General features: G+C 43.8%; 3 protein-coding genes across 14 annotated transcripts in view; 2 read left to right on the forward strand and 1 right to left on the reverse strand.

Annotated features, from left to right (window-relative positions):
- Nucleotides 1–229: 229 nt before the first annotated feature.
- itprid1 (ITPR interacting domain containing 1) lies at nucleotides 230–11,323 on the forward strand. 4 transcript variants are annotated; one of them, XM_076971860.1, is made up of 17 exons: nucleotides 230–414; nucleotides 1,535–1,639; nucleotides 2,088–2,139; nucleotides 2,500–2,537; nucleotides 3,154–3,210; nucleotides 4,673–4,721; nucleotides 5,201–5,278; nucleotides 5,377–5,579; nucleotides 5,883–6,388; nucleotides 6,503–6,563; nucleotides 7,000–7,220; nucleotides 7,560–8,444; nucleotides 9,020–9,147; nucleotides 10,316–10,427; nucleotides 10,605–10,844; nucleotides 10,952–10,995; nucleotides 11,155–11,323. In XM_076971860.1, exons 2-16 carry the CDS (start codon nucleotides 1,537–1,539, stop codon nucleotides 10,988–10,990), a joined length of 2,772 nt encoding a protein of 923 aa, XP_076827975.1. In that variant the 5' UTR covers nucleotides 230–414; nucleotides 1,535–1,536; the 3' UTR covers nucleotides 10,991–10,995; nucleotides 11,155–11,323. The 4 variants fall into 4 exon arrangements, with proteins under 4 accessions (XP_076827975.1, XP_076827976.1, XP_076827977.1 ...); XM_076971861.1 differs by having other exon boundaries at nucleotides 231–414; nucleotides 2,091–2,139; XM_076971862.1 differs by lacking the exon at nucleotides 230–414 and having other exon boundaries at nucleotides 1,084–1,639; nucleotides 7,075–7,220.
- Nucleotides 11,324–11,475: 152 nt separating this feature from the next.
- ppp1r17 (protein phosphatase 1 regulatory subunit 17) lies at nucleotides 11,476–14,504 on the forward strand. 4 transcript variants are annotated; one of them, XM_076971878.1, is made up of 3 exons: nucleotides 11,476–13,962; nucleotides 14,048–14,170; nucleotides 14,259–14,504. In XM_076971878.1, the coding sequence occupies exons 1-3, from the start codon at nucleotides 13,908–13,910 to the stop codon at nucleotides 14,327–14,329; spliced, it is 249 nt and encodes an 82-aa protein (XP_076827993.1). In that variant the 5' UTR covers nucleotides 11,476–13,907; the 3' UTR covers nucleotides 14,330–14,504. The 4 variants fall into 4 exon arrangements, with proteins under 4 accessions (XP_076827993.1, XP_076827994.1, XP_076827992.1 ...); XM_076971879.1 differs by having other exon boundaries at nucleotides 11,476–13,934; XM_076971877.1 differs by having other exon boundaries at nucleotides 11,476–13,785.
- A 144-nt stretch (nucleotides 14,505–14,648) lies between these two features.
- The window catches only part of pde1ca (phosphodiesterase 1C, calmodulin-dependent a), a 68,615-nt gene continuing 56,244 nt past the window's right edge, over nucleotides 14,649–27,019 (reverse strand). For 2 of the 6 annotated variants that reach the window (XM_076971864.1, XM_076971869.1), the window contains 12 exons: nucleotides 25,689–25,805; nucleotides 25,286–25,426; nucleotides 24,406–24,506; nucleotides 24,145–24,273; nucleotides 23,963–24,064; nucleotides 23,741–23,861; nucleotides 21,964–22,045; nucleotides 21,745–21,865; nucleotides 20,840–21,012; nucleotides 20,304–20,705; nucleotides 19,879–19,941; nucleotides 14,649–14,806 (listed from right to left, as the gene is read on the reverse strand). In XM_076971864.1, the coding sequence (XP_076827979.1) occupies nucleotides 14,649–14,806; nucleotides 19,879–19,941; nucleotides 20,304–20,705; nucleotides 20,840–21,012; nucleotides 21,745–21,865; nucleotides 21,964–22,045; nucleotides 23,741–23,861; nucleotides 23,963–24,064; nucleotides 24,145–24,273; nucleotides 24,406–24,506; nucleotides 25,286–25,426; nucleotides 25,689–25,805 (1,710 nt within the window). Of the gene's footprint in view, nucleotides 14,807–14,996; nucleotides 19,381–19,878; nucleotides 19,942–20,182; nucleotides 20,232–20,303; nucleotides 20,706–20,839; nucleotides 21,013–21,744; nucleotides 21,866–21,963; nucleotides 22,046–23,740; nucleotides 23,862–23,962; nucleotides 24,065–24,144; nucleotides 24,274–24,405; nucleotides 24,507–25,285; nucleotides 25,427–25,688; nucleotides 25,806–27,019 lie in introns of those variants that run through there. The other 4 variants (XM_076971868.1, XM_076971867.1, XM_076971866.1 and 1 more) reach the window with 4 other exon arrangements.

Here is a 27,019-nt window from a genome sequence, read left to right on the forward strand (position 1 = left end):
ATGAGAAAAACAAGTAACGTATGTACATACATAGATAAACATGTAAATAAACATATACATAAACAAAAAATACAAGATAATATGATTATTTTTAAATCGTGTTGCCTGGGTTTGAATTATTGCGTGACAAGTAACTGCATTTCTTTATGGCAAATCACCTCGACTTGTTCGATTCGTGTAAAACCTGCAATAGGTTTATAGATCTGGCATTTAAACAGACAACTTTCTTTGACATTCTAGTGTGGCTTATGGTCATGTTATTTGCATAGGAGTCTCACATGTGTGCGTGTGTAAATATAGATAGTGTTCTTTTTTTAGCCTTGTGCAGGAAGTAAGAGAGGGTTAACTAAAAGTGATATGGTTGGGTTTGCCGTGTTAAAATTATTCACTGATTCGTTTTCGACATGAGCTAAGGTGAGTCAAACTGCGCTGGTGTCCTTGCTAGGCTTTTTAAACTATAACATTCATAACAGAGGCTACCTATATTACTCATCGAAAGTTAGGAAATACTGGGGAATTGTAAGAGTTTTATTTGTTATTGTTGAAAATAGTGTTTTTTTAAAGAACACACTTTGAAAAGTACACTTTACACAGTACACCGCACTTATCATGCGTTGTATTAGCTACTCGTAGCTAAAATTTTACTCCATTTGGAAAATTAAATAACGTATTTGAGGGCGCAAATAGGTACATTTCAGTAGGTGAATGAATGTTATTAAATTATGTGAAATATGTAATGAAATATGCCTAAATTACTTGTTTCTCTCGTAAACTGATAAGATTTATTTTGCTTTGAGTGGCAAAAAAGTTTGTGAAACCCATGGAATAAAGTTTTAAGGACATAATGCATAAATAAAGATATAAATAAAGATTTAAGGACAGTTCAGAGCAAGGTTGGGTGTTGTTTTAATATTATCACACAGCATCCACTCAATCTCACAGCATCTATCTATCTATCTATCTATCTATCTATCTATCTATCTATCTATCTATCTATCTATCTATCTATCTATCTATCTATCTATCTATCTATCTAGTAGGCTACATTAGGCCAACAAAAACTACAAGAAGCACTGTGAACTCAGAATGTGGTTGGTGTCGGGCTATAAAAGCCCTGAGTCAACATCCTGTTGTGTAAAGGAATTTAGAAATACCCATAAAAAACAACTGAAACGAACTGCAGAGTTGATTATCTGCATAGTGGCTTTGTTAAACATCTGCTGTGTTCAGTTTCACTGCCTGTCCTGACCCTGACACCAGCGTCCCGCAGAGAAGTCTTAGTTTAAGTCAGGCTGCTGTGTCCTGATAAACACTGTTGCAGGAAACTGTGACCATTTGAAACGGGACAGAAACTGGACTGCCCTGTCACTTCTGCTTAACTCTGATCCAACACATGTTCATCTTCCTGACATTTTGGTCACTCAGTGCAAGACACGCTCTTTGGAGGTGTTTGCTAATTGCATACTGAGGCAGTTTTTTTTGAGTGTTTGGCCTGGGATCTGGGATGAGGTGTCTTCTTTTTGTGTGACTGCAGCAATGGCTGCAGATCCTGTGGCCCTCAGAAGGGCCAGGCTGCGTGCCTCCAGAGCCAGGGGGACTGACACTGCAGCTGCACAGCCACTCAGTGGCCCTACAACAGGTACGGATTCCTATAAACAACTCCGTATGTTTATCAAATGTGTCAGAATAAGAATGCTGATCCAGGATCTGTTTTTGCTTCTTATGTCATCATAATTGAATGCATAGAAACACAGATAGCTGATGCCAGGTCAGGATCATAACTTGGAAGTATTTAATAAATGTGTTTCCTTGTATTCTCATACAGTCAGATTTTCTGGAATAAGACACCCCAATGTGTGTCTGTGCTTGATGCATTTTAATTTCTTTCTGCAAAGGCACTGATTATATAGAAACGAGCTGTTGTAAAGAGATTGGCCAGGGGCCTAGAAATGGAACAAAATTAATAGAATAGAGCCTGGATGTTTATTTATTTATTTTGGATAGTTGGATAGTTGAGTGTCTTAGTCTTAAAGGAACAGTACAGACATTGATGGAGTGGACATTTAAGAGCTGTTTCACTGTTTCAGCAGACAGGCATCATGAATACAGTGTTGGGCAGTGGCTCATGTCTCTGTCTGAGTGAGTACTGTTGCCCCAACATGTTTGTTTACTTCCAAATACAACATTGTTTAAAGTCTGTTACAGTAAATAATGATTATATGAATCTGACATTCCATATATGTGGTCTCCTGATTAGGATAAAAGGTGCCACATTAGGGCAGTCATGGCCTGGTGGTCAGGGAACTGGTCTTGTGACCGGAGGGTTGTGGGTTCAATCCCCAGACCTGAGGCCATGACTGAGGTGCCCCTGAGCAAGGCCCTTAACCCTCAATGGCTCACTTGTATAAAAATGAGATTTTAAAAAATGTAAGTCGCTCTGGATAAGGGCGTCTGCCAAATGCCATAAAATGTAAAAAAAATCATGTCTTCATTCTTTAGGGAATATACTAGACCAGAGGTTGTCCACGAAGCAGCAGGTAATTGACCAAAACAGTGGACACCTACCACTGTGTGTATATACAGGGCTACTTTAGCTAGGATGTGTACTGGAAGTCTGATCACCTGTTTATATGTAATGAAACAGATAAAAAGGTTAGTTGCTTTAATGATGTATTTAGTGGAAAGAGCAATTCTAAATACGTGTGCATTTTGTACCTTGGTAAAAGATTCTTTAGCCCTTCCCAGAAGTCATGGGTATGTCATGGGTATCTACAGTATGCCTTATCCAGTCAAACAACATGCAAAGTAGTCATGCAGCCACCCTGGGCTTCAAACCTGGAAACACTGTAACCTTATCTGCTTCATCAGCACTAAACACCCATATTGAGGATTTGGTACTCTGAATTGTGTTATAAATATAGCACAGTTTAAAAAAATGACACTCTCAGATTAAGAAAGACAAAATAACAACTCTGGCTGCTTAAGGGGTAGGTTCTATCAGCTGAATTATGATTCTTTCCCCCTAAACCGCTCTGCTAAGGTTGCATTGTACTTAAATGGTTAACTCTAGGATCTAGATTTTTTTTACTGTCTGTTTACAGTATAACTGGGTTTGTATATGATGTTGCATAAACAATGCCACTTTGCTTATAGGTCAGCATCTGAAAAGGAGCGGCAGTTTTGAAGATGACTTAGCACTCGGTGTAGAAGGTAAACCTGTTCCCTACTCTGTACTAATCAAGTTAAGAAGTACAAGTCAAACCAACCAAATTCTGGTCAGAAACACGAGTCTTTCAAACATATCAATGATTTATCAGAAACGGGCCTGAATGTTCGTTATTTTAGCTCACAGCCCGATAACACGCACCGAGCAGACCTCTTCCCACCACCGGTTTATTTATGCTGGAGGGAAATATTTTGGCATGGGCCCTGAGCCGTGCAGACTGCGCTGGTGTGCAGTGAACCGGAGGATCGCGAGAGGGTTGAGGGAGGAGGTCGTGCTCAGTGAGCAGACGTTAAGCCCCTCGCTGGATGTTTTAAGGAGCTTCAGAGCTGCGTTCACATGGATTTGGCAGGAGCGACGCTCTGCCCTTGTCCAAACACCATCAGGGTGTGAGACACACCAGTCCCTGCTGTCACCTGCCTCTGTCTGCCATGAGCACCCGCCCCTGTGGGTTGGTGCCACAGATCAAGCAAGCGCACACACGCTCCAGGCGTTCACGACATGATGCGGGGAAGGAGCAGGATAAGGTAAGGAGGAAAAAAGAACGTGTGAAATCAGTGTGGATGTAGAAGTCAAGGTCATTTGTTCCACGGTCTGCACACCAGCGTTTGTGCACTACCAAGACTTTGAGGACGTACTTGAATAGCTCAAAGAGAGTGTTCTTCGGGAACTTTGATTTTTAATTCATGTCTCTTGCCTTCTGAGAACTTCAGCAAAACACTGACTGTGCAAGTCTAGAGACTTCGGCTAGAAAAAAGGTGTCTTCAGACCTGGAACTTTGGGCTCTACTTTTTCTGGATTTCTGTTAAACTCAAAATTGTATTATTCTTAATATATCATTGTAATGAGTCTAAACTGTGGGCAGACAGGCTTCCAGTGTTATCAACTTGGGTTCATCTTCAACGTACATGTGTACAGTCTTCTCAGAGGCTCGCCTCTGGTCCGACACGGCTACTTTACTACTGACAAACGTACTGTATTGAGTTCCTGGATCTTTTTGTTCTGATGGACTATTTGTCAAACAGTCCTGTAGTTTTCGGGTCTGGAACTGTGGTTATGCAATGGCAGCCAAGAAGATTATAAGTCTTAGAAATGCAATGGAAAGGTTTGTCAGTGCTCTACAGAGCCAAACACACCTAATGCTTTGGCTGAAGGAGAGAGGGGACATACCAGGCCCGTGTTATGAGAGGGAGGAGGGGACGATCTTAGGAGAAGATACTCAGGCTCACTTTGTCCTTGACTTTATGCCAAAGAGAGATGAAGGAAACCCCTTGATGTCTTGGTGTGCGCGAGGACACTGAAAGCATCACAGTGAGAAGTCTTTCCTAATATAGCTACTGCCCGAATGCGAACAACACCAAACAGAGCCTTGGTTTCAGGGCTTCATGGCCGTGGACGACGTTTCCGTTTAAAATGACCTCCTCTCTTTTCTGTCCTGTTCCAAAACAGCTTCTTTATATGGTAAGCCTACTGTGAAGACTGTACAGGGATATCTGAGGTAAGGTCCCCTTCTCTGTTCTCGCTCTTCCATAATAAGACTTTTCTTGTGCTACTGGAATGTTTTCAGTGAAACTACGAAGACGTTGTTTCGTTTCGGGAAATTTTCTGAAGCAATACATTAATGCTGCATCTGCTTTATGACCAGGTCCTAGAGAACTTTACACATCTGGCTCAATCAAAAAACACAATTAACAAGCCCCGTGTGTTCAGTTCGTGTGTAAAAACACTGTTACAGTGACGTGAACCACACGCATGATAGTGAAGTGTTATGTGCGATGTATGTAGGTATTTAGACACCTGACTATCACCAAAAAATTTTCCATGCAAATGTACAGATTGAGCTGAGGCGCCTCCTCCTTGGCCACTGTGTAGTTTTGCATGAGGTTTGCTGGGGAAGACATGAGACATACAGTATGGGGATCAGGGTAAGATTGGAGACACGACTCTGTGAGGAAACAGGATCTCCTCACATTTCAGGTCGTCTGTATCGAGACGTCTTCTGTCAAGGTGCAGCAGTTGGACATCAGCACTCTCTAACCAGTCTGAGCCACTGAGGTGCCTGTTTTTCACCTTTTGGTCTTCTACTTCTGTCTGTTTGTTTGTTTGAGGTGCCTCTTGCTTCAAACTGACTCATGTTGACGCGACTCTTCTAGTGTCATGGATGTGCTGAACCTCTGGCAGGACGACCCAGAGGAACTTCTGCTGGACCTGGGCTTCGGTGTTGAGGAGCCTGACATCACGGTGAGGATCCCGGCCCGCTTTATCAACCATCAGTCCAAGGCCCGTGGCATTGACATCCAGCTCTTCCTGGAGGCCCAGAAGAACCGCATAGATATAGAGAACCCTGACGTCAGAAGTGAGCACCACTTCAGTTCCTTAGATAACTGTGGCACTTTCCTTAACATGTGTTGACTGCATGCTGATCTTGAGCAACAGCGGGTTTCTCTTCCTCCATTAGAGGGGAAGGTTGTGCATTCGTTTCCTGGATGACCACAGTGTGGTAAAGAGTTGACAACTGCAACCTGTTGGAACATTTGCTTTCACTGCTCAAGTGCAATGAAACAGGCCTTACCTACATTTCTAAGGCCTTTTTTTCTGTTTATGGTCTTTCTCCGTCTGTTTTTTTCTTGTCCATTTTTACCTTTATCCCTGTGTGCAGATCGGTTTAGACAGCTGGAGGTTCTACAGCAGGTTACCACGGCCTTCAGCTCTCTGGTTGGAGGCTCTGCACAGGGTGCTAACAGACCTACAGAGCCTCCCATCTCAGCAGAGACCAGGGAGCGGAGGAGACGGGTCGGTATGCTCTTACGCAAGGCCTCCAAGAAGACCCTGAGCCAAACGCCCTCATCCCAAGACCAGCAGCCGCTCTCCCCTCCCACAATGGGGCCGGTCGCAGGCCCGGAGCTGCCTCCGGACCCTCCGCTCGACAGGCGGTCCCCCGTGAAGCGTGCCAGGCAGAGTCCTCCCGACAGTGCCAGTCTCAGCCCTCTGGCGGAGGAGCAGGGATCTGTCCCAGAGACAGACGCTCCCACCACCACCTCGCCATTGCCTCAGGAGAAGAGCGGCGGTCTTAAGGGAGGCAGGGAGCCGCAGAGCGTCACCTCCCCCCCCACGTCCACGGAGAAGAGCCGCGGAGAGATGGCAGACTCCTTTGAGCTGGAAGAGGTGGCATGTTTTGGTTGCGCTTTACCAGCGACTCCGACAATACAGACGGAGTCATCGAATTTGCCATTTAGAGCTCTGACAATGAACAGCCTGTCTGGTTGTTTCCATCTTTAGATCCAGAGCTTTGATGAAGGAAGCATAGCAGGGAGTTTCATTGGCACCTCTGATCCCTCAGGTATGTGTTCTGGAGAAGCTTTTATGAGCTGAAGAACATCATGAGGTCTTCTACAAAGCTAGTGATTCATAGCACCTGCTAGTGAACTTCAGCACAGCACACATATTTCTGGTTTAGTGTTCTTGTTGTCCTTGATATTTCGTGGAAATGTGTTTATGTTTACAATGCTGAGTGTCTACAAGTTTCTAAGGAATGTGGCTCTTTCATGAAAAATATTATTAAGCCTTGTGAAGATGTAATAACCAGTGTTATTCAGTGGCTAAATTACTGAAGAGAAATGTTATCTTAATAACATGCAAATCTCACATAAATGTGGCTCTTTTAGTCCTGCTCAAAGTTTCCATTGCTTTGACGTTTGCATTCAGAAGCTGTTCAGAAGCATTCAGCCATGGTGTGTTTATTTAAGCTTATCATCCAGAGCTGATCTTTGGATCAGGTGTCATTTCAGGTGTCTGGACACACCATGGACACAGTGGTCGGCTTAACATGGCTGCCGCTGTTGCTTGTGCAGGTAGCAGACGGTCCCTCGCCCAGGGCAGTGCGTGTGTTGTGAGGACCAACAGCTGTCAGTCAGACAGCAGTGGGTTTCAGGAGGAGCCGTGTGTCCCCACGGTCTTACAGCAGACTGGTCCCGGTCCGGGCTTTGACCTCATGAAGGTAAGACTGAGCAAAGCACTTAGGAGAGTACAGCACACGGGCGGAAAAAAAAACGCTATCAATCAGGAACGCAGCTTCAGTGTGTCCTTGGTTGTAAGGTTGGAAATGACTATATAAATGTGTTAATATAAATGCAAAATGAAGTTCCTGTCACACATTTTTTTCCAACATAACTGTTGGAAAGCTATGATATTTTAAAATCAGATTCATTTCCACACATGTCCATATGTTGATCTGTTTGATACAATAAGTGCATGTGTGTGTGTGTGTGTGTGTGTGTGTGTGTGTGTGTGTGTGTGTGTGTGTGTGTGTGTGCGTGTGTGTGTGTGTGTGCTGTAGGTGCTAAGTGCCATTTCAGGAGATAGTACAGACAGTCAGCAAAGGAGCGTAGACCAGCAGGAGATAGAGTTCAGCTCTTCAGATCAACAGAGCCATGTGAGGCTTAAACACACAGAATCCTCTTTAACAGACTCAAATCCTGAGTCAGCAATGGAGCCCAGCGATCCACTGGAGAGAGAAGGACACACTGCAGAGAGTATTTTACAGGAGGCTAATCAGACAGACTATCTGGCAAATATAGATGCTGTGCAGGACATTGCTCATGAAGATGTGGGAATAAGTACTAGAGCACAGGGGGAGTCGGTGAGATCACCTCCTACTGCGGTGCTGGAAGGTGATTCTCAGATGGAAATCAGGACTCATCAGGACACTGAACTGGAAACAGAAAATGTAGTGGTTCCTTCAGCGGGACCCACGGAGGTCAATAATGCAGGATTGTGTTCGGGACGCTCAGTCTCTGTGCAGATGAACTCTGGCCTGGTCTCCTTCTCTCAAAACTCTCTGAAGAAAGACATGAGCCAATCCGCTTCCCTCCAGCACACCGCCATCAGTGACGTTCAGCTCGAAAGACAGCCATCCTTCCCTAGGTCTGGATCGTATGACGGCGAGGACGTCCTCCCAGACCCCACCCGTTGCACCACCGACCCTCCACCTGGGCTGCCGGCACCGTCTCCCCAGGCCACACACTCCCAGGAGAAGCCAGACGGGATGCGGGGTTTCCGGCTGTACCAGCCGGCGCTGGACAGGTGCCCGTCCTACGAGGAGACGGGGCCCACGCAGGGCGTGATTTGGCGGGGCTCACCGTGCTGCTGCTCCTGTGAACACCATTGCTCTCGCTGCTGCCAGAACCGGGCCGGGCCGCAGAAGAGCCCCGCCAGCCTGCCTGTGAGTTACCGCCTGGCTCACATGCTCACAGTGCCCGGCCCAAAGGGGTCAAATTTATGAGGCCATCAGCGGAGATCCCGTTTCCTCTAGTGTGATTTAGGGCGAGCTGATATGATGTTGGGTAGACAAAAATCAATGTGGTTAGGAGCCCGCTTCCACTTCAACAGTGGCTCAGAGCTGAAGTCTCCCTCTTCATTGTGCCTACAGCAGGGCACTCGCCATTTTGTATTTCTCCAAGAAGACAAATAGATGAGGAGGGAAAAAAAATGTTTTCTAAAAGGGGTGCTGATTAAAAGATCTGGAGGACGGGTTTGATAAATGGGCCACATTTTGCATTTGAATAGCCTATTTGCATTTGAGGCGGAGATGCACTGAGATGTCTGGCCACTTCTGCAGTGCCCACAGTGCCTGCACGGAGCAGAGATCACCCACCCTCATTCATAAATGCCCTCGATAAAACGCCTGCTTGCTAACCTGCCAAAGGGCCTGGGCTTCAAGTGTCCCCCCCCCCCCCCCCCCCCCCCCCCCCCCCCCGTCCCTGTCTTTCCCCCTCCCCTCTCCCTCTCTTTCTGCAGTATTCTTTGGATGAATTGGAGGGCATGATGAGATGCTTGAGGAAGTTCTGGAGGGTGTTGTCGGAGATCGAGCAGAGGCTGGAGGATGAGCAGGCATCTGTGCTCAGCTCCATGTCAGAGGCGTACAGGTCGGTGTTGGAGAACGGCACTGCTGTGCTTTTACACCGGTGCAGTACTGAGTTAATACCCCAGCACAGAATTAACAGGGAGGCGTCCCATTAAAACATCCCATTAAATGTCCCTCACTGAGCTGGACACACACTTCAACACAACTGACCGCTTTAAGGAGAAGGTCCTTTTTCCATTAGCTTTGAGGGTACAGAAGTCAGTAGACCAGACCATGTGATTTAAGGCCATGCGGCTCAGTAGTTCATTGTGTCCTATAACAGAAATAAGTCAGTGGGTCTTTTTACATTTTAAAAAATGTATTAAATACATTAAAAGGATTTTCCAAACACTGCAATCAACAGATTCTGCCTGAGTTACCATATTTTCGTCCCTTGTTTTTGTACCCTAAGATCAATATAAGATAATTTTTTTCATTCAGGAATACATATTTGAAATTACATTAAGAAGAATTTTAAATAATAGAGCTGTTTGATATTTGTTGTATACCTGGAGGCCTTTTAAGTCCTGAATGCAGTGGAACTCCAGAGCTTGTAACCTACACAAAAACCTAAAAGAAATAAAAGAAAATTATCACTGGGTATTAAACAAAAGTCAAAACTTTAAAATGATTGACTTATGGATGTCACCAAGAAATACTGTTTCTAAGGATTTGTTGTTAGTCTTTATACGATATAAGTATTGTATATAATACGCAGCAAATATGTACAGTAAAGATGACTGGATGGGTGTTTGAAACAAACGAGAGCTGATCAGGTTCTTTAAGGGTCTCTAGGTGTTGAAGGTGTGCTCCTCTTCCAGAGTTGAGGTTCTTTAAGGGTCTCTAAGGTGTTGAAGGTGTGCTCCTCTTCCAGAGTTGAGGTTCTTTAAGGGTCTCTAAGGTGTTGAAGGTGTGCTCCTCTTCCAGAGTTGAGGTTCTTTAAGGGTCTCTAAGGTGTTGAAGGTGTGCTCCTCTTCCAGAGTTGAGGTTCTTTAAGGGTCTCTAAGGTGTTGAAGGTGTGCTCCTCTTCCAGAGTTGAGGTTCTTTAATGGTCTCTAGGTGTTGAAGGTGTGCTCCTCTTCCAGAGTTGAGGTTCTTTAATGGTCTCTAGGTGTTGAAGGTGTGCTCCTCTTCCAGAGCTGAGGTTCTTTAAGGGTCTCTAAGGTGTTGAAGGTGTGCTCCTCTTCCAGAGACGAGGTGCAGGAAGTGCTGGACTTGAGGGCAGCGGTCAAACAGGAAGCTGGCTTGTTGGAACAACAGCTCACTGATCTGGCCCATGCCTACGATGATAGCATCAAAATGGTATCCAGCTTTTTTGCATTTGTTTTGTTTATTCCACATTAAGAGATGTTGCCTAAATACACAAAACGTGTGGTATTATATACTGCTTAAAGTTAAACAATAATTACATATTAGGTATATTATAATAATTAGAACACATGTAGTTGTGTTTGTTTTAAATTGCAAAATGTTTTGTAGAAGTTGAACAGGCTACTTGACGAGCAGTCGCACCTGTGCTCTCAGCTGAACATAACTCCCTCGGCCACGCCCCCCAGAGGCCACGCCCCTACCAGGAGCGTGGGCGTTCAGTGCTGCCTCCTGCCTGTGATGGACACAGAGTCGTGTGTCCCTACCAAAGACACAAGTCACGTCCCAGACAGTGCGTGGAGCCCTAGCAGGAAGATTGACAAGCTCGACTTTGTAGGATTTATCAAAAGTGTAAGGCTTTCATTCAGATGAATGTGTTCAAAACACTGTTTTAAATAATTAATACAAATGATTAATTATTAATTTTCTAAGTGTTTAACTGCTGCATTTCTTTTCAGTTAAAGGATGTGTCCATTGGCAATGATTCACTGGAATGAACGAGGTTAGTGTCTCTGAAATGAAGAGTCTTATTCAATGGGGTTTTGGTGTTTTTTTTTTTTTTTGTCCAATGTTTTAAAAAATGTTTTAAAACATTTAAAATCTTAAATGTGAAATAGCAAGGCAACATATGTAATATAGATTTGTTTTTTTCTTTTTTCAGGTCTTCAGTGTCATGAGTGAGAAAGGTTGTTAAATCTTGGTGTAGTATTTTGGTGTAATATTTAAATTTCAATTTGAATATTTTATGAATTGATTTATTTTTTTAGATTAATGCACTGAGAAATCTTGTAATTCTTGAGTCCAGGACCAATAAAGAGCAATAAACCTAAGCCTCAGGTGTTCTTTTACACCTTTTATGTTGTGCCGTTTTTATGATGTGGAGTCATGGGTGTGTTTACTTCTTTCTCTCACATAAATGTAATGGATCAATAACAGGGTGACAGTAATAACGAACATGTGGGCTTCAAGCTGCATGAAAGCAGAGAGATCATCGCCATTTTGACTCAGTCACTGGCAGTGTGAGCAGAACAGATATGAACCCAGCCACTTTATTAGATACACCTGTGCAACTGCTCATTATCACCTGTGCAACTGCAAATGTCGAATCAGCCAATCACATGGCAGCAACTCAATGCATTTAGGCATGTAGACGTGACCAAGACGATCTGCTGCAGTTCAAACCAAGCATCAGAATTTGGAAGAAAGGTGATTTAAGTGACTTTGAACATGCCATGGTTGTTGGTGCCAGATGGGCTGGTCTGAGTTTTTCAGAAACTGCTGATCTGCTGGGATTTTCATGCACAACCATCTCTAGGGTTTACAGAGAATGGCCAGAAAAAGAGAAAAAATCCAGTGATATTTGGACAGTTCTGTGGGTGTAAATGTCTTGTTGATGTCAGAGGTCACAGGAGAATGGCCAGACTGGTTTGAGCTGATAGTACAGCAACAGCAACTCAAAAAACCAGTCGTTACAACTGAGGCATGCAGAAGAGCATCTCTGAACACACAACACATAGAGCCTTGAGGAGGATGGGCTACAGCAGCAGAAGACCACACCGGGTGCCACTCCTGTCAGCTAATAACAAGAAACTGAGGCTACAATTCACACAGGCTCACCAAAATTGGACAATAGATGATTGGAAAAAAGTTGCCTGGTCTGATGAGTCTCGATTTCTGCTGCAACATTCGAATGGGTCAGAATTTGATGTCAACAACATGATTGCATGGATCCATCCTGCCTTGTATCAATGGTTGAGGCTTGTGATGGTGGTACAATGGTGTGGGGGATATTTTCCTGGCACACTTTGGGCCCATAAGTACCAAATGAGCATCGTCCCAATGCCACAGCCTACCTGAGTATTGTTGATGACCAATATCAATCCCTTTATAACCACAGTGTCCACATCTTCTGATGGCTACTTCCAGCAGGATAATGCGCCATGTCATAAAGCGCGAATCACCTCAGATTGGGTTCTTGAACACGACAATGAGTTCACTGTACTCAAACGGCCCCCACAGTCACCAGATCTCAGTCCAATAGAGCACCTTTGGGATGTGGTGGAACGGGAGATTCACATCATGGATGTGCAGCCGACAAATCTGCAGCAACTGCGTGATGTTATCAGGTCAATATGGACCAGACTCAAGACCACAATGGATCTGATGTTTTGGTTTTTGAAATCATTTTCTGTGACGCATACAAAGCTCTGCACGCGCGCCTACCTGAGGAGGAGGAAATACTTCAAACACAATGCAACACTAGACATCAAAGCTCTCTTACTCTACGATTCCCATCTCTTTATATGCAAACAGTGCTTTTGAGCCTCTTGCCCATGTTCCATACCCATGTTCCATACCCATGTTCCATACCCATGTTCCATACCCATGTTCCATACCCATGTTCTGCTGATGAATTACAGACCAGGACCGTGCATGAATGTTCTGCAGAACCGCGGCTAGTCCACGACCTCTCCGCCGAGACCCTGTAGGTTCTGCTCATTTGCATATCGTGTTCTTTTTCTCGTTCGTTGGTCTTTTGGTTCTGCTTCTCCTCCCTTTCACGTCACCCAGGCCAGGTTGGCTGAGCCGTGCGCCCTCGTGCGCCCTCGTGCGCCCTCGTGCCCCCACCGCTCGCCCACTCACCGTGCGGCCACGGTCTACTCGGCTTAATATGTTGTAATAGTGATTCAAACTGTTGAAATAGGTTAATTACAGAGCCTTTGATATTCATACACATCATAAGGGCTCCTGTCACCGTGACAACTACCGTTCATGGAGCAGGAGTTGTCAGACGCCCCTCCTCCGCGGTACATAACCCCTACGTCTCTGACGTGGCCTGTCTGTCTCTATTTGCTCTCTTTGCACTGCTGTGGTAAGTGTTGCACGCGGCCGATCACCTCTTCCTTTCCACTAGTTTTAGACCATTTTGGGTGTAATTTAACATTGTGAAAATCTAGTGCCCTTAAAATTAAGGGGAAAAAACTTTTCTAGTGCATTGTAATCAATTTGACTAATCCCATAATTACTCCTAATGAAGTCTTTACCAGGATCAGAGAACATGCTTTAACATCGTCTTGGATTACTTTAGCCTAACCCAGGGTCCTACAATGTATTGCATGCATGTGTGTAAGAGTCTTCTGTATGTATTGGGGCCTAAATAATGCATGTGGGTGAAGGAGAGAGAGAGAGTGGTGTTATCTGATATGTGAACAGACTGTCAGCATGTCTGCAGGCTGTGTGAGGTCATTCTCAGAGACAGCAGAGCACAGATTCACCAGGCAGGAGCATCCGTGTAAGTACTAGTGCGTCTGCATGTCTGTGTCTGTATCCGTGTGTGCGCGCGTCTCTCCGTTTGTCAGTAAAGACAAAAAGGCAACGGAATACTGTGGGAGACAAACGGGGCTGGAATGAGACATGGATCTACCGGAAATCACAAAGGCTGTAAGACATGGAGACGAGACTCTCACAGGCAAGCCTTTGTCCCGGGGGCATGGACGGTGTGTCTCCTTTGTTTGAGTATACTCTCATGAAGCCCCATTGCTGTGTCCCAACAGATGAGGACACTGAAATGGACAGAGAGAAGCACAGCTCAGAGGACCACCGGCAGGACGAACTGGGACAAAAGAAACCTCGGCGCAAAGACACGCCTGTCCTCAGCTCCCCTCCACTCATACCAGGTACATGGCCGTGGTCTCGTTAATCTCACACACTGACCCGTTACCTTCATGCCTTCTGGCACTGTGAAACATGTTCTTTGTTCTCCAGGGGTAAGATTAATGAAAGGAGAAACACGCCTGATTCACTTGGAGGATGAAGAGAAGGTGGAAAAGAAATAGCAGTATTTTTAGATCTGGGAAGCATTGTGTGTGTGTCACTAGTATTTTCTAATCGATATCTCTCTGTGTTTTCAAGCCTGTCCCAGTGAAACAATTTTGTTGTTAATTCCCCATGCTTCAGACATTTACAACCAAGAAATACAAATTTCCTCAGACTTGTCTCGTTGAAGCGTTTTCTTTTTTAATGAACTTTGTAACAAAAATACATATTACATAGCTATATACTACATGTAATGTACAGTACATACACTTTTTTATGTGTTTTGAATGCCGATGCCAAGTGCTTTAAAATCGCACGTATCCAAGTGCTTTAGGGAGGTCACCTGCCGCGTCTGAGTGAGATGCTCTGCAGGTGCATGGCTCTACCCCGGGCGTCGGCGGGCACGCTGCCGGCCTCCCTCTCCCTGCGCAGGGGGTAGGAGCGTGCGCAGTAGCTGGGTCTCTTAGTGTAGCGCACCATGTACCTCACCCTCGCACCTGCAAGGTAGAAGATCTCAGGGTGAGATGAAACAGGATATGGACACGACGCTTGGAGAAGTGTAATCGGCCCGTTTTTTTCTGTTCGTTTTTCTCTTTTCGCACTTCGTATGTACCAGTGTTGGGGAACAGATACTAGATGCGGGAAGGTTGCAGTGACGCAGCTAAATAAAGACACAGAGTCATCATCTGAGCCCTTTAAGTTCCGATTTATTGTCACAGCAGTGCAATACTGGAGCGCCGGAGTGAACAGGATCACACGACCACCTCTCCCTTGTTTTGTGATCATTTGTCACCCCCCCCTTTTGACATAATAAAAGGATGGATTTGATTAGGACATCATAGTGAATTTGACATGTTTGGCTAGGTGACAGTCTTACAAAACATACATATAAATTCATAATTATATGGCTTAAAATGTTCTGAGGAAAGTGAGTATAACAAAAATATATATAACATGAATGAATCTGAAAGCAAAATGGATTTCAAGTGAATACAATCAACACTTGAAAGACAAATTTCATGATGCAGTACATCAGACTACCTGTGGGTAGTGCCACTGAGCTATGAAACCCTTTTAAACAACGTCATTTCTGAAACAATGAAATCCACAGATACTTCTGTACCTGTGGATTTCTGACACACTTCTCATCCAAATTATAGATGCATTCTTTTTTTTCCGTTTGTGAGAATTAACTCATCAGTACCACTTCTAAAGAAGCAGAAAACAATACTCACAGAGGTTAACAAGCAAACACATGAATATGAGATTGATTTAAACACCTGGCAGTTTGCTAGTACAAAGCAGATCTAAGCAGAATAATACAGTAAGGCAGGGTTCCACTCGACCATATTTACTGCACTTTTAGACTTGAAGTGGTTTCATTTGTAAAACTGAATGGCACACCGAATGGTGCAACTGATCCCTGGTGAGACGGAGACCTGAAAGCCCACAGACATGCTTCATGTGCCTTTACAGCGAGAGCTGACTGTGTTGTCATCATCTCACTTCTCCAAGTAATACAACTTTCAGCTCAAAACGGCATCAGCATCTATAAACACGTTTGTCACTATGGAAACTGCCATGGCCAGCTTTGCGTCAGCAGTCCTGGTGACAGTATATGAAGAATAATGATTTCACTCACATGATATCTCAATATCAGCAGAACCGTCAACAGGTCGAGAGCAATTAGATGCATGACCACTACATGGTGTCTAAAGGGAAGTTCCCGACGTTCAGATCTGATCGTACTACACACCGTCACAGAGAGAAAAACAAGCCTGATGATAAAGCCTGCTCTGATGGATGATTACCCGCTAATGGAATTTGACATGGATAATCGCTGAGCACACAGAGAGAAAATTAGCTAAACATTTGAACATTTGTCTAATAAAATAGATACACAGGTTACTGGCATCCACAGACTAACACTCAGCAAGCGTTCTATTAAAACATTCTCTCCGAGAAGAACTCATGTAAAAAGGCTGATAGGTAGAGTTTCAGAAGGGTCACATCAGTGGTACAATCAAATGAATTTAAGGCAACATTATTTTTAAGCATAATAAACTTCATAAAAATGATGCACAGCATATAATTAATTTATCTTCTTTTATCATTATTTGTTAGCATTTTGGAGTAATGAAATAATTCAAATAATATATCTATATTTCTCTTTGGTCAAGGCAACAATGAAATTTTACACAGTGATTCTGTTGTCTATTTAAAATTCCACCATTATTAAAAAAAATAATTCTAACATTTGTGTAATATAGGAACATTGTCTAAAAATTTAATTTTGAGATGAGATTTTCCCTATAAATTGCTCAAAAGAAATTTCCATTTCATGCTTATGTCACTATACAGCACCATCAACACAGGCCTTCAGTCACACTGAATACACGCCATTACACTTTTCCTAAAACACAATGCCCCCAGCATGGCACGGTAGGCTCAGGTATGATGTAGAACTGCCCCCAATAATTCTAAAACAAAACAAACAAAAAAAGGTTTCAACAAAATAACCCCCCTCCCAATATCATTCTTGCTCTGTGATGTTGCAGGAGAAATAGTGGCATCTCAAAATGTACAGAAATTTAATTATTTGCATCATATGGTTGCAACATATTATGTTTTTACCATTAAAATATAAAACAGTCTGAGGAAGATCAGATGAGCATCCTGAAGCATATGGAGATCAAACATTATATCCCAGAACATTAGAAATCAAACATTATATCCCATAACATTAGAAATCAAACAGACTTAGTGAATTGCCAATGATGTAAACCATTTACATCACAAAAAACTAATGTTCACTGTTAACTGCAGCGTTTAAAATGATACCTATACACAATCGTTTATAAATAATATTTTGTTATTTATATACAAGAAATAGAGAATGTCAACAAAAATACAAAAATAATAATAACAACAACAAAAAAAACCCTTTAGTTTAAAATCAGAAAGAACCCCAGATATATTGCAAATCCTGATCAACTGAAAATGACATCATAGAGGGAGGGGCGGAGCCAACTCAGCAGCACTACGGCTCTCTCAGTGTGGACCAATGGCCATACTCGTTTAGCCATTACATGCTCAGACCATGTTGTTCTGCTGAAAAAATGGCATATTTTTTCTCTGCTTTTTATTGTTTTTTTTTTGTTTTTTTTTACCTTTTTTTTTAGTTTTGAAGTAGCTATAAACCATATACCACTAATTTGTAGTATTTTGGAAAAATAGAAACTGTACTGTCAACTGAATGGAATCACTAAAGTTGACACTTTTTCCGTATTTCAGATACTGAAAGTTGTGTGGAGAACTGCTCAAATATTATTAGTGTGTATATTCATTAATAGATACCAAAATTGAGTGAAATATAGTAAATGGACAACTCCAGCTTTGATGCTTTCAAAAGGCTTTTCAATGACCACAGGGAAATGCTTCTCAAGCGATCAACACTGATACTCCCTTCCTCTCCTTATTCACACTCTTCTGATTATAACCACCAGGACCAGAGCTTTCTCTTTCAAAATATTCTTCCTTATTTAGGGATTTGAATCTAATCTGTTACTGGTTTTCCGCTGTACCATTAATTAACATTTCAGTTCTCATTCACTGACACTGCACGCCCACTAACATTTAAGAGTTGAATGTTTTCACCATGTTTTGAACTTCGAAGCAAAAGTGCACTCACAGAGCATGGCCAGCATCACTGTGTGATGGGCACCGGGTCGACGTTGTCCAATCAACGGGTAGCTGAAGGGGTCTATCTCAGCCACACTGGAGGAAACCCAATTCCACTTGTTTGTGTCAGTCTGGAGAGAGGTGATGAGTTTGTGCCTGGTGTCACCTAGCTTGTTTGAACTAAAGCCTGCAGGCAGACTAAAGCCTGTCGTTTTGTAGAGGTGACTGAGTACCTCAGCTACGGAGAACAGAGCATGTTATTCGTATTCAACCCACACCAAGCACCCAGCAAACACAACACTAGCCTTATGCATCAGTGAAACAGGAGTGGGGAGATCTTTTTAAACAACACATTTGCTAAACATCAGTGTATGATATATGTGCAGCTACGCTCATCTTTTGGTGGGTCTGCTAGTAAACACATTAATATATTTTGCTTGCACAGCAAATGAAAGACCTCTGTTCAAAACATACTACACAGTGTTTGTCTGGAATTCTTCAATTTGTACTACCTCTAAATCACTTTAACTACAGTATCTCTTAATCTTCCTCATATATATATCCCCAATAATAATAATAATAATAATAATAATAATAATAATAATAATAATAATCATCATCATCATAATCATCATAATAAAACAGACATTCTTCTGTGTGTTGTTCAACCTTGAACATTAAACATTCATTTCTGAGCTTGATGAGTTTGAAGAAGCTTACAGTGAAGATGGAGCCCAGAAGAGCTGCTTGTGTGTCAGCCTCAGCTGGCCCTACATCTCGCTATTGGGCCGGTGTCCAGAGTTCTGGGGCACAGGCACCTATAAAGCTGTGTGTGTGTGTGTGTGTGTGTGTGTGTGTGTGTGTGTGATCTCAAGGAAAGGTCAGCTGTGGAGGAAACTATGACGGCCATTATGCCATAAGCTTCCTTCTGGCTTTACTGCTAACAGTCTTCCTTGCCTTTATGGCAACCCCCACTTGGCTACCATGAGTGAGTTAACAGTAGGCAACGGTCTCCATGTTGTGCTTCTCTCTCTGCAGTGCCAGGCCCAACAAAGAAGCCATAAAGACACATTGGTTAAAGAAACTAAAGAAAAAGAAGAATAACTAGGCAACAAATAAGTAAACAAAAAATTCCAATTGCAAAGGAATTTTTTTTCCAAGTGATGGAGTAAAAACACCAACAAAAAAAACGTTTTCCAATTAAAAAAAAAAAACTAATAGTGACCACCAGATGGCGCCATGTTGCAGGAGTGAGGGGCTTGCCCAGAGGACGGCGTCCTTGTTGAGAAACGAAAGAGCGGTTAGTGTGCGTCAGCCGCAGAGGTGTCTGCGGTACTAGCTGCTAGAGAGTCAGGTGAGCGTTCATGATTACTGTGCTCTTCGTTTCCATCTGTGGAGGAAAAGAGGAGATATATGGCACTTTTATCGGCATGAGCCCCGTGCTCCTGAGCTGCTGGGTGGAGAGGTGGGATGAAATGATGAGGCTGGAAGTGACATTCCATGATAAAAGGAATATGCACACGGGTCAACAAACTGAGGCCTGACTGCATTACACACACACATTCCGGTATGTGCTGGTCAGCTCAGGGAATGGATCTGTTATGTAGATGATGGTGAGATCTAAGCTGGCATGTGGCAACATATTGAACTTTTGCAGACCCTTCAAACGTGAGGATGAAGCAGGAATGAGCCAGATGAACATTTCTAGTAACATCGCACAGGTTTCCCCACCATGACAAAGCAAGAAGAACCTTCATCTGTTTGCTTTGATCAGTGGCTTCCGTGACTAAGATGTGTAAAAGATTTGCTGGCTGGATGTTTGTGAAGAACATGTGTGATGTTGACTCATGGCTGGGGGTGGGGGTGGGGGGGTAAGTGCTAGTGTTACCGTCTGGGCTCTTTGTGTCATTGTCGTCACTGTCAGGTGTGTCCAGCGTCTCTGCCACCTCCCCTGACATTCAGATAAGACACAGATCACTACAGGACAAATTACGTACACTGTGCCTGTGATAACTTTCATTAACCTTGCAAGCAGACTGCCATTTCTACCTCAACGCGCTGCAGAACACCTTTGACTCTACAAAGGGTGAACCAGCAGCATCCTGCAGTATTTCACTATGTTAGGAAGCCTGATCACCAAAGATGTGATAAGTGGCAGTAGTGTTAGTCAAAAATGACGTTAGTGCATTAACCTGTGTTGGTGTGTAGGAGCAGGAGTCAATATTCTCTCTAGATCTGACCCTGAGAAACACCAAGAAGAGGTTCAGATCAGATCAGAGAAGATACGTAACTACCGAAAGTTTCTAAACGTACCGTTTCGTATTTGTTTGTTGTCGTCGTTGGCGTCGACCTCTTTTGCATCCGCCCCTTCGTCAGCGTGCTCCGCTTCACCCCCGTCTGCCCCCCCCGGGTCCTTGTTGCCCTGCTCTTCTTTGGGCTGTTCTGCAGGCTCCTTCCTCTTCACCTTGGCCCTGGTGATGTCTGCCCGTTGCGGTTTTGTGTCTCTCTCTCTGCCGGTTTTTTCTTGGTCTGTGGATGTCGCAGCTTTTGTCTCTTTGCCTTGAGATTTGTCACTCGGACCTTTCTCGTTTTTGTCTTTGTCCTGTGGCGTGTCTGCGTCCTCACGTGTGTCCACGTGACCCTTGACCTCATCTTGCTTCCCCTCAGCTCCTTCCTCTTTGGCCTTCTCCTCTGTCTCCTGCTTGACTTTCTCCTCTAGATGTACAGGAGAGGACAAAAAAAAACTACTTTGCTAAAACCATAAAGTCATATCAAACATTCAACTAAAACATCTCGATATCTATGAGGGAAGGTGTTGTGTGAGCCCACTGGCCAGGGATGAAGGTCACCTTTAGTTGCCTGAGTTCTCCACGTCTCCCTGTTCTTCTGCACCTCGTCGTTCCATGTGGCCTTGAAGCTCTTGAAGTCGACGGTGAGGATGGAGCAGTTGAGGGAACTGCTGCCCTCCGAGCCTGAGCTCTTCACGTTGACGCGTTTGCCATCTGTCGGAATGTTGTTGAGGCTGTGGAAACACACCGGCGCCGTCAGACAGACGTGCACTAAATCAACCCAGACACATCAGCTTCAGAACTGTTGGAAGAGATCAAAATGGTCCTGGGATAGTAGAAGGGTCCGGGCCCTTAGACCGTGCTACCAACAAGAACCTGGATCAGGTGCAGCTAAACAGAAGAAAACATGAAGAGACAAAGGAGCTTGCAGAGGTCAGTATCTACAGAACGCTGCACACTGATTTAATTTCGGAGTTTCTGCATGGACAGCTTTTCATTAGTCGTGCATGTGTGTAAATGCACATGTGAAAGTGCATGGAAATGTAACTCAGAAAGGAGGCACGTTTGTGTGCGTGTGTGTGTGTGTGTGTGTGTGTGTGTGTGTGTGTGTGTTTAGGGGTGGTGAAAATTGAGCCACCCGTATAAACCCAAGCAAACACACAAACATCCTCCATTATGTATAACTATTCAGTTCAGCTGCTACAGCCAGTGCCCAGCTCACAATCATGAGTCTCCGTACCTGCCAACTTTTTTATCTCTGCGGTAGATACTCCAAAGAGCTCTCTGTTATGGTCACACAAATAAACCACACCGCGCTTAAAAACGTCTACCTCTCTGCTCCAGGCCACTGTGCCCACTGGGTCAGTGGACGTGGTGTTTGAATGATTAAGGTGTTCACACACAGGCTGGCCCAGACAGGCCCAGGCTGCCACACACCTGCTCTGCCCACGCGGTCAAACGCTCACCTGGAGCGCCGGAAGCTCGCCAAGCCCGAGCGGGACGCCTCGTCGATGAGCGGCGTCACGATCTTCTCCGTCATGTCCGTGAGGACGCTGAACGTGGGTTCCACAATGAAGTCGATGAAGCCTGGTGGGGTAGGGGTGGAGGGGGGGGGGGGGGGGGGGGGGGTGAGACCTCAGGAACAGACCTCAGGCTGGACGATCACGGCAGATTGCGTGACTCACCGATCTGAGACTGGGCCACCATGGTGGACTTGCGGTCACAGAGGGGCGAGAAGACCAAACCCAGATCTGCTTCTTTATCCCCCTGAAACACACACCCTTCATGCTGTCACTGTGGAGTCATTTCAGCAAGAATGTAATTAGATCTTAATTAGGACATGTGAACAAATGGGTAGAGCTTGTTGTAAACAAGCATACAACAAGCTCTACTAATTCAGTGTATTTATACTTGTAATTGGAAGTATATTTCTTTTAACTGTCTGATACATTGCCTGTTACACATGGGGGAAAAAACATGCAGAATGTTACATTTAATGTTAGACTGTGCAAGATTCAGGGTGGAAAAACGTGTAATGTCATCTTAAAACAAATTATAAATAACCAAATTAACTTTTACACAGGTAAACAGAGAAAAAAAATGAATTGACAGTTTTCTAGTTAGTTTTTTTTTTATATCAGAGGGCAAGTTGTATATATGCTTAATTGTTTATATGCTTCATGCTTAATTTACTAGCATTCAGCATTTTCTATGCATACATAAATGCCTTTTTCTGCTTGCAAATGTGCCAGCTTCATTTGCAAATTATTTTGTGATTCCTGAAAAGCAATAAAGCAATAAATAAATAAATTGTTAATACTTCAATGCCCTGTGTCTGAAAGGTAAGGATTCTGCAGTCTCCCAAGCTGATGGCTGAACAAATGGACCCTAATTTCTTGGATAGGATTGAGTTGCCGGTTCTCTCCTGCAGACCGACCTTCAGCGTAATGGCATTAAGTTGGCAAGTTTGAGAGATAAATTGGTTCATGGTAAAAATGATTTGTTTAGCAGTTTAGTTCACTGCTGCTGACATTTCTATTAATATGATTAGTGGTACTGTACCTGGGATTGCACTGATTAGATTTTGCCTTAGAACGTCGGTGAATCAACTTTAATGTTTGCACTCCCGTGAAGAGCAGCATGAACAAAAGGCTTTTTCCCCCCATCTGTTTTTTCATTTCAGCAGATGAGATGTTCATTCATTTGTTGAAGTATCATAAATATCCAGCTCTAGAGTCGTGCATCCATCTACAGTCAGATCCAGTTTGATCTGGCTGAAAACTGAGTTCAGGGGAAATTATCTCCTGATGTTAAGTGTGCTGTGGAACCTGCAGTGCATTCTGGGTTGTTGGGACAGTCTGAGACAGTATATTTATTCCTCTGGGAGTCCAATACACATACTGATACACATACACATACACATTTTCCGTGTGCAAATGTAGTTTCATGCAGCTCTCAGCTTGGGTTCTAGCGGGTATGATTCTGTAGGTGTACCCAGCTACCAGTGCCCTCTGGTAAAATATTGAACTGTCAAGCCAACTGATGACTCTGTCTCTCTACACCATAAAACTCTACATACTGTTCTTAGAGCAGAGGCAGTTTTATTCAGCCTCTTCATTACTGGCGGATCTGGCATCACTAAAATTCCTGGAAGTGGGTTGATTGGAGTAGCTCGTCAAAAGAGCACGATGAGTTCCCACTGGGGTTGGATTGTGATTGAATAGGAACGAGAAGGTATGTTGACCAGTTCATCTGCTGTACTGGTGTCTGCGAAGTGTGGAGAAACCTGCGAGAACTGCAGGAACCCGAGCAGCTGCAGGAACCCGACAGGAACGATCCCAAACCTGCCAGGCCCTGGCTCGGTCTTCAATCAGCACTGTCCTGTCCTGTCACGCAGCCGTTTGCGGGACAGGGGCCGTTTCTCTGGTGTGGTAGAATGAAGGAGGGCAGCCAGACACTGACCTGCCTGAAGAACTCCTCCAGCAGAGACGTGGTCCACCGGTTGTGCAGATCCCACCTTTTAGCAGGGTGGCTGATGTCAGCGGTGTGGAGTAAGAGGGATAAAGCTTTTGGTTTGTCGATCCTACAGGAGACGACCGACACGGATCATAATGCGGCTGGATACGGCACTCATCATCACATGAACTTAGTTATAACGTCTCCGTGACAGAGATACACACTCACGCTTCAGGTTGCTGGAGGAAATTCTTCATGGCCTTGATCTGCTGGAAGTGACAGGACATATCTGTGGCCAGAACCATCTCCACAACCAGGGTCCGCAACTCTCTGGAAGCAGAACAAGGAATGTCTTATAGTTTCTCTCATCACTGCTTATGAAATTGTAGCATGCGAGTGTGTCTCCTCACCTCCAGTCATCTTTAGATAAATTATAGAGAATGTTCATCTCATCATCGTCTTGCAACAGTCGATAAGCGGCACTCACATGATGATTCTCTTGCACTGAGCGGTCATTGTACAGTATGGCTGCGTCTGATCTAATAAAACGCACGAAACATAACAGTAGATGTTCTTCATATATTCATATATTAGGGCAAAGAAGGAAGGAAATGAAATTAGGGCAAAGGATGAATTCTGTCCTTAGCAGCAACACAAATGTAATTTTATACCTGGTTTGTATATGGAAGTTGTTAGTGGTCCCAGTGTGTTCAAAATCATGTACTGCTGCTGCAAATATCATAGCGAAGATTTCTAACTCTGTAAGCCAGTGCTGCAAGAGAAGAAGAGAAAGACTTACAGGCTCCATATAATTTTGCATCAAAAACACATCTGTGGAATACCAAGCGTCCCAGAATCACAGCTGTGGGGCTCAGACATGCGTCTCTTCTCTTTTGCATTATTGTGGCATTTGATTCAATTGAACTTTTCCAGTTAGCTTTCGATTAAATTGAAAATTACAGTAAACTCTGTTGCAGTGGGACTCTGCTTTAGTAAACTGAAACAAAGACATTTATTTCCAAAATAATCAGCAGTAAAAAAAAGTCAACAATATTCAGTAAAAGAATCAACAGTATTGTGTTCATTCATGTGAATCAGTTTCCAGTCATATATTTCTCCGTTCTGCCCTCCTCCAGATTCACAGGTTTAACCACAACCATCATAATCTTCTTATATAAACTGAAGAAAATGATATTATACTCAATGCATCACTATCGTGCATCAACATGTCCATTTGATGGCAACACACATCAGTGTGGGGTTAATGACTTTAACAGTGCCAGGCTCCGTTTGGTCAGTCTGGGGAGATTAGCTCTCAATCAATATCCTCCTGAGCAGCATGGGGTCGGAGTGCAGGCGATAGAGCTCTGTCCTGCACACCTGCACACCCAGCAGCTCTGCAATGTCAGAACGGAAAAATGGCATGGACTTCAACCTTATGTGCACACACACACACACACACACACACACACACGGACATGCTCACATACGCATGAATGCGTGCGCCCACGCTCGTGTATGTACACACACACAGGCCTTGGCTGTTCTCACCACCATGCCAGTCTTGAGCAGAAGGTAGTGTACTGTCTGAGTGACGTCCGCTGCGTGGATGAGGTTATGGTAGGGGTTTTTGTGTTTACTGTAGCCGACCTCCAAAGCCTCGACAAATGACACCAGGGCAGAGACGGGTATCTGATGGGAGTTTAAAACAGTACCGAGGGAAAAACCATTTAGAAGTGTGACAGTTACTGTCAAAGTCTGATTGCCACATTTCTGGCTTGGCATAAGAATGATAAAATATCCAACTATGTTTGTGATGAACCCAACAGGTTGTAATGCAGAGCCCCAGAAATCAATGTCTACCTTATCTTCAGAGTTCTTAAAGTGATGTACAGAATCTCCACACACGTGTCAAACACATGCAATATAGATTAAAAAATAGTCAGCAGCTTACCTTGAAGCGACTGATTAAGTCATATCTGGTAAGAAGCTCATAAAATATAAATTTCAGTGCGTGATCTCCACTTGAATGATTTAGCGCAAAAACATCAAATGACCAGGTATCCACATGCTGAAAAAAAACGAACAGTCAGTTTATAACAAATCTAAAAAGACAAGCTCATCTGCTAAAATCTTTTATTATATTATAAAATTATATCTGCTCTTTGCTGACACCACATTCAGGGAACAAAAATATTAGAAGTTTGATAGTGAAAAAGTAATAAATCCAAGAGGTCATGTTCTTATATTTGTGTTTGTGTGACGTCTTTATTGCAATGCTACATGGTGTGTTTTATAGCATCAGCACATTCACACACATTCACATATATGTGTCTGGCCGTTATGTATTCGCTGAATAGCCGATTGCCATTACGATCAAGACTTTGGAAGAGGAGGAAGAGAGTCAGCAGTCCTACGTGAACGTACTGCGAAAGCCCTGTAGGAGCTGCTGTACTGGGTAAATGAATTCCAGTCATAACGCGTGAGAACTGTGCTCCACCACAGATGCCTGTGGCTAGTTTATTGAACCTCTCCTTTCCCTCCCTCTCATTTTCTCCCGTGCTCTGAAATAAAAGTTCCGTATATAGTTTTGACAGGGCTGGTAACAGTGAACATCAGAATTATAGCACATTAAAGATTTAAATTTCAAAATTGGAAGTTTTCTCCTACGCTCAGTCTTTGTCAGAGACGAGAGGTTTCTGGGGCTCTGGAGGTCTAAGAGAGAGTGGGCCAGTCTACCAGCTGCAGATAAGCTCTCTCGCTGAGGTCTACAAAACACAGTCTAGCAGTCAGAGTAAGGAGGGCGTAACTGCCCAAAAGACTCCCGTCCAACCCCTGACCACATCATGGACACATCTTCACTGGTCATGACCAGGGAGATGATTCTGAATATTCGTTGAGCCTGAAGGCTGTGTAGAGAGCATGTGGTGTAGTGTCAGTCATAATGTCATGGAGTCATAACTCTCCTGGCCATGTGTCTTGTTGTGGATATTTTATATTATCCAGGTGGTGAAGGGAAAGATCGATTCGTCACTTCAGCTTGATTAAACTTGTCTGTTTGTGCAGCCAAGTCTGATGTATATACTTCCTGTGTGAGCAGCTATTTCACACAGAGACAGGGCCCTGCACAAATTGCTTAGAAACCTGCATGCATACACCACTGATTTTATTAGAAACATTTATTAGTAGAAACATCTTTAAATACAGAAACCTTTCCAGCTGTATGTTCACAGTTGGAGACTATAGTCGACTAGTCAGAGTTTGTCAAATCCATCCTCAGTCCGT

The sequence above is a fragment of the Brachyhypopomus gauderio genome, chromosome 13 (genome assembly GCF_052324685.1).
Source record: "Brachyhypopomus gauderio isolate BG-103 chromosome 13, BGAUD_0.2, whole genome shotgun sequence".
Classification (NCBI taxonomy): Eukaryota; Metazoa; Chordata; class Actinopteri; order Gymnotiformes; family Hypopomidae; genus Brachyhypopomus; species Brachyhypopomus gauderio.

Coding starts and splice junctions, on each gene's coding strand:
- itprid1 (XM_076971860.1), top strand. CDS start 1,537: ATGGCTGCAGATCCTGTGGCCCTCAGAAGGGCCAGGCTGCGTGCCTCC. Junction 1,640..2,087: donor ACTCAGTGGCCCTACAACAG/GTACGGATTCCT, acceptor TCACTGTTTCAG/CAGACAGGCATCATGAATAC. Junction 3,211..4,672: donor CTTAGCACTCGGTGTAGAAG/GTAAACCTGTTC, acceptor GTTCCAAAACAG/CTTCTTTATATGGTAAGCCT.
- ppp1r17 (XM_076971876.1), top strand. CDS start 13,942: ATGGAGACGAGACTCTCACAGGCAAGCCTTTGTCCCGGGGGCATGGAC. Junction 14,171..14,258: donor CTCCCCTCCACTCATACCAG/GTACATGGCCGT, acceptor TTTGTTCTCCAG/GGGTAAGATTAATGAAAGGA.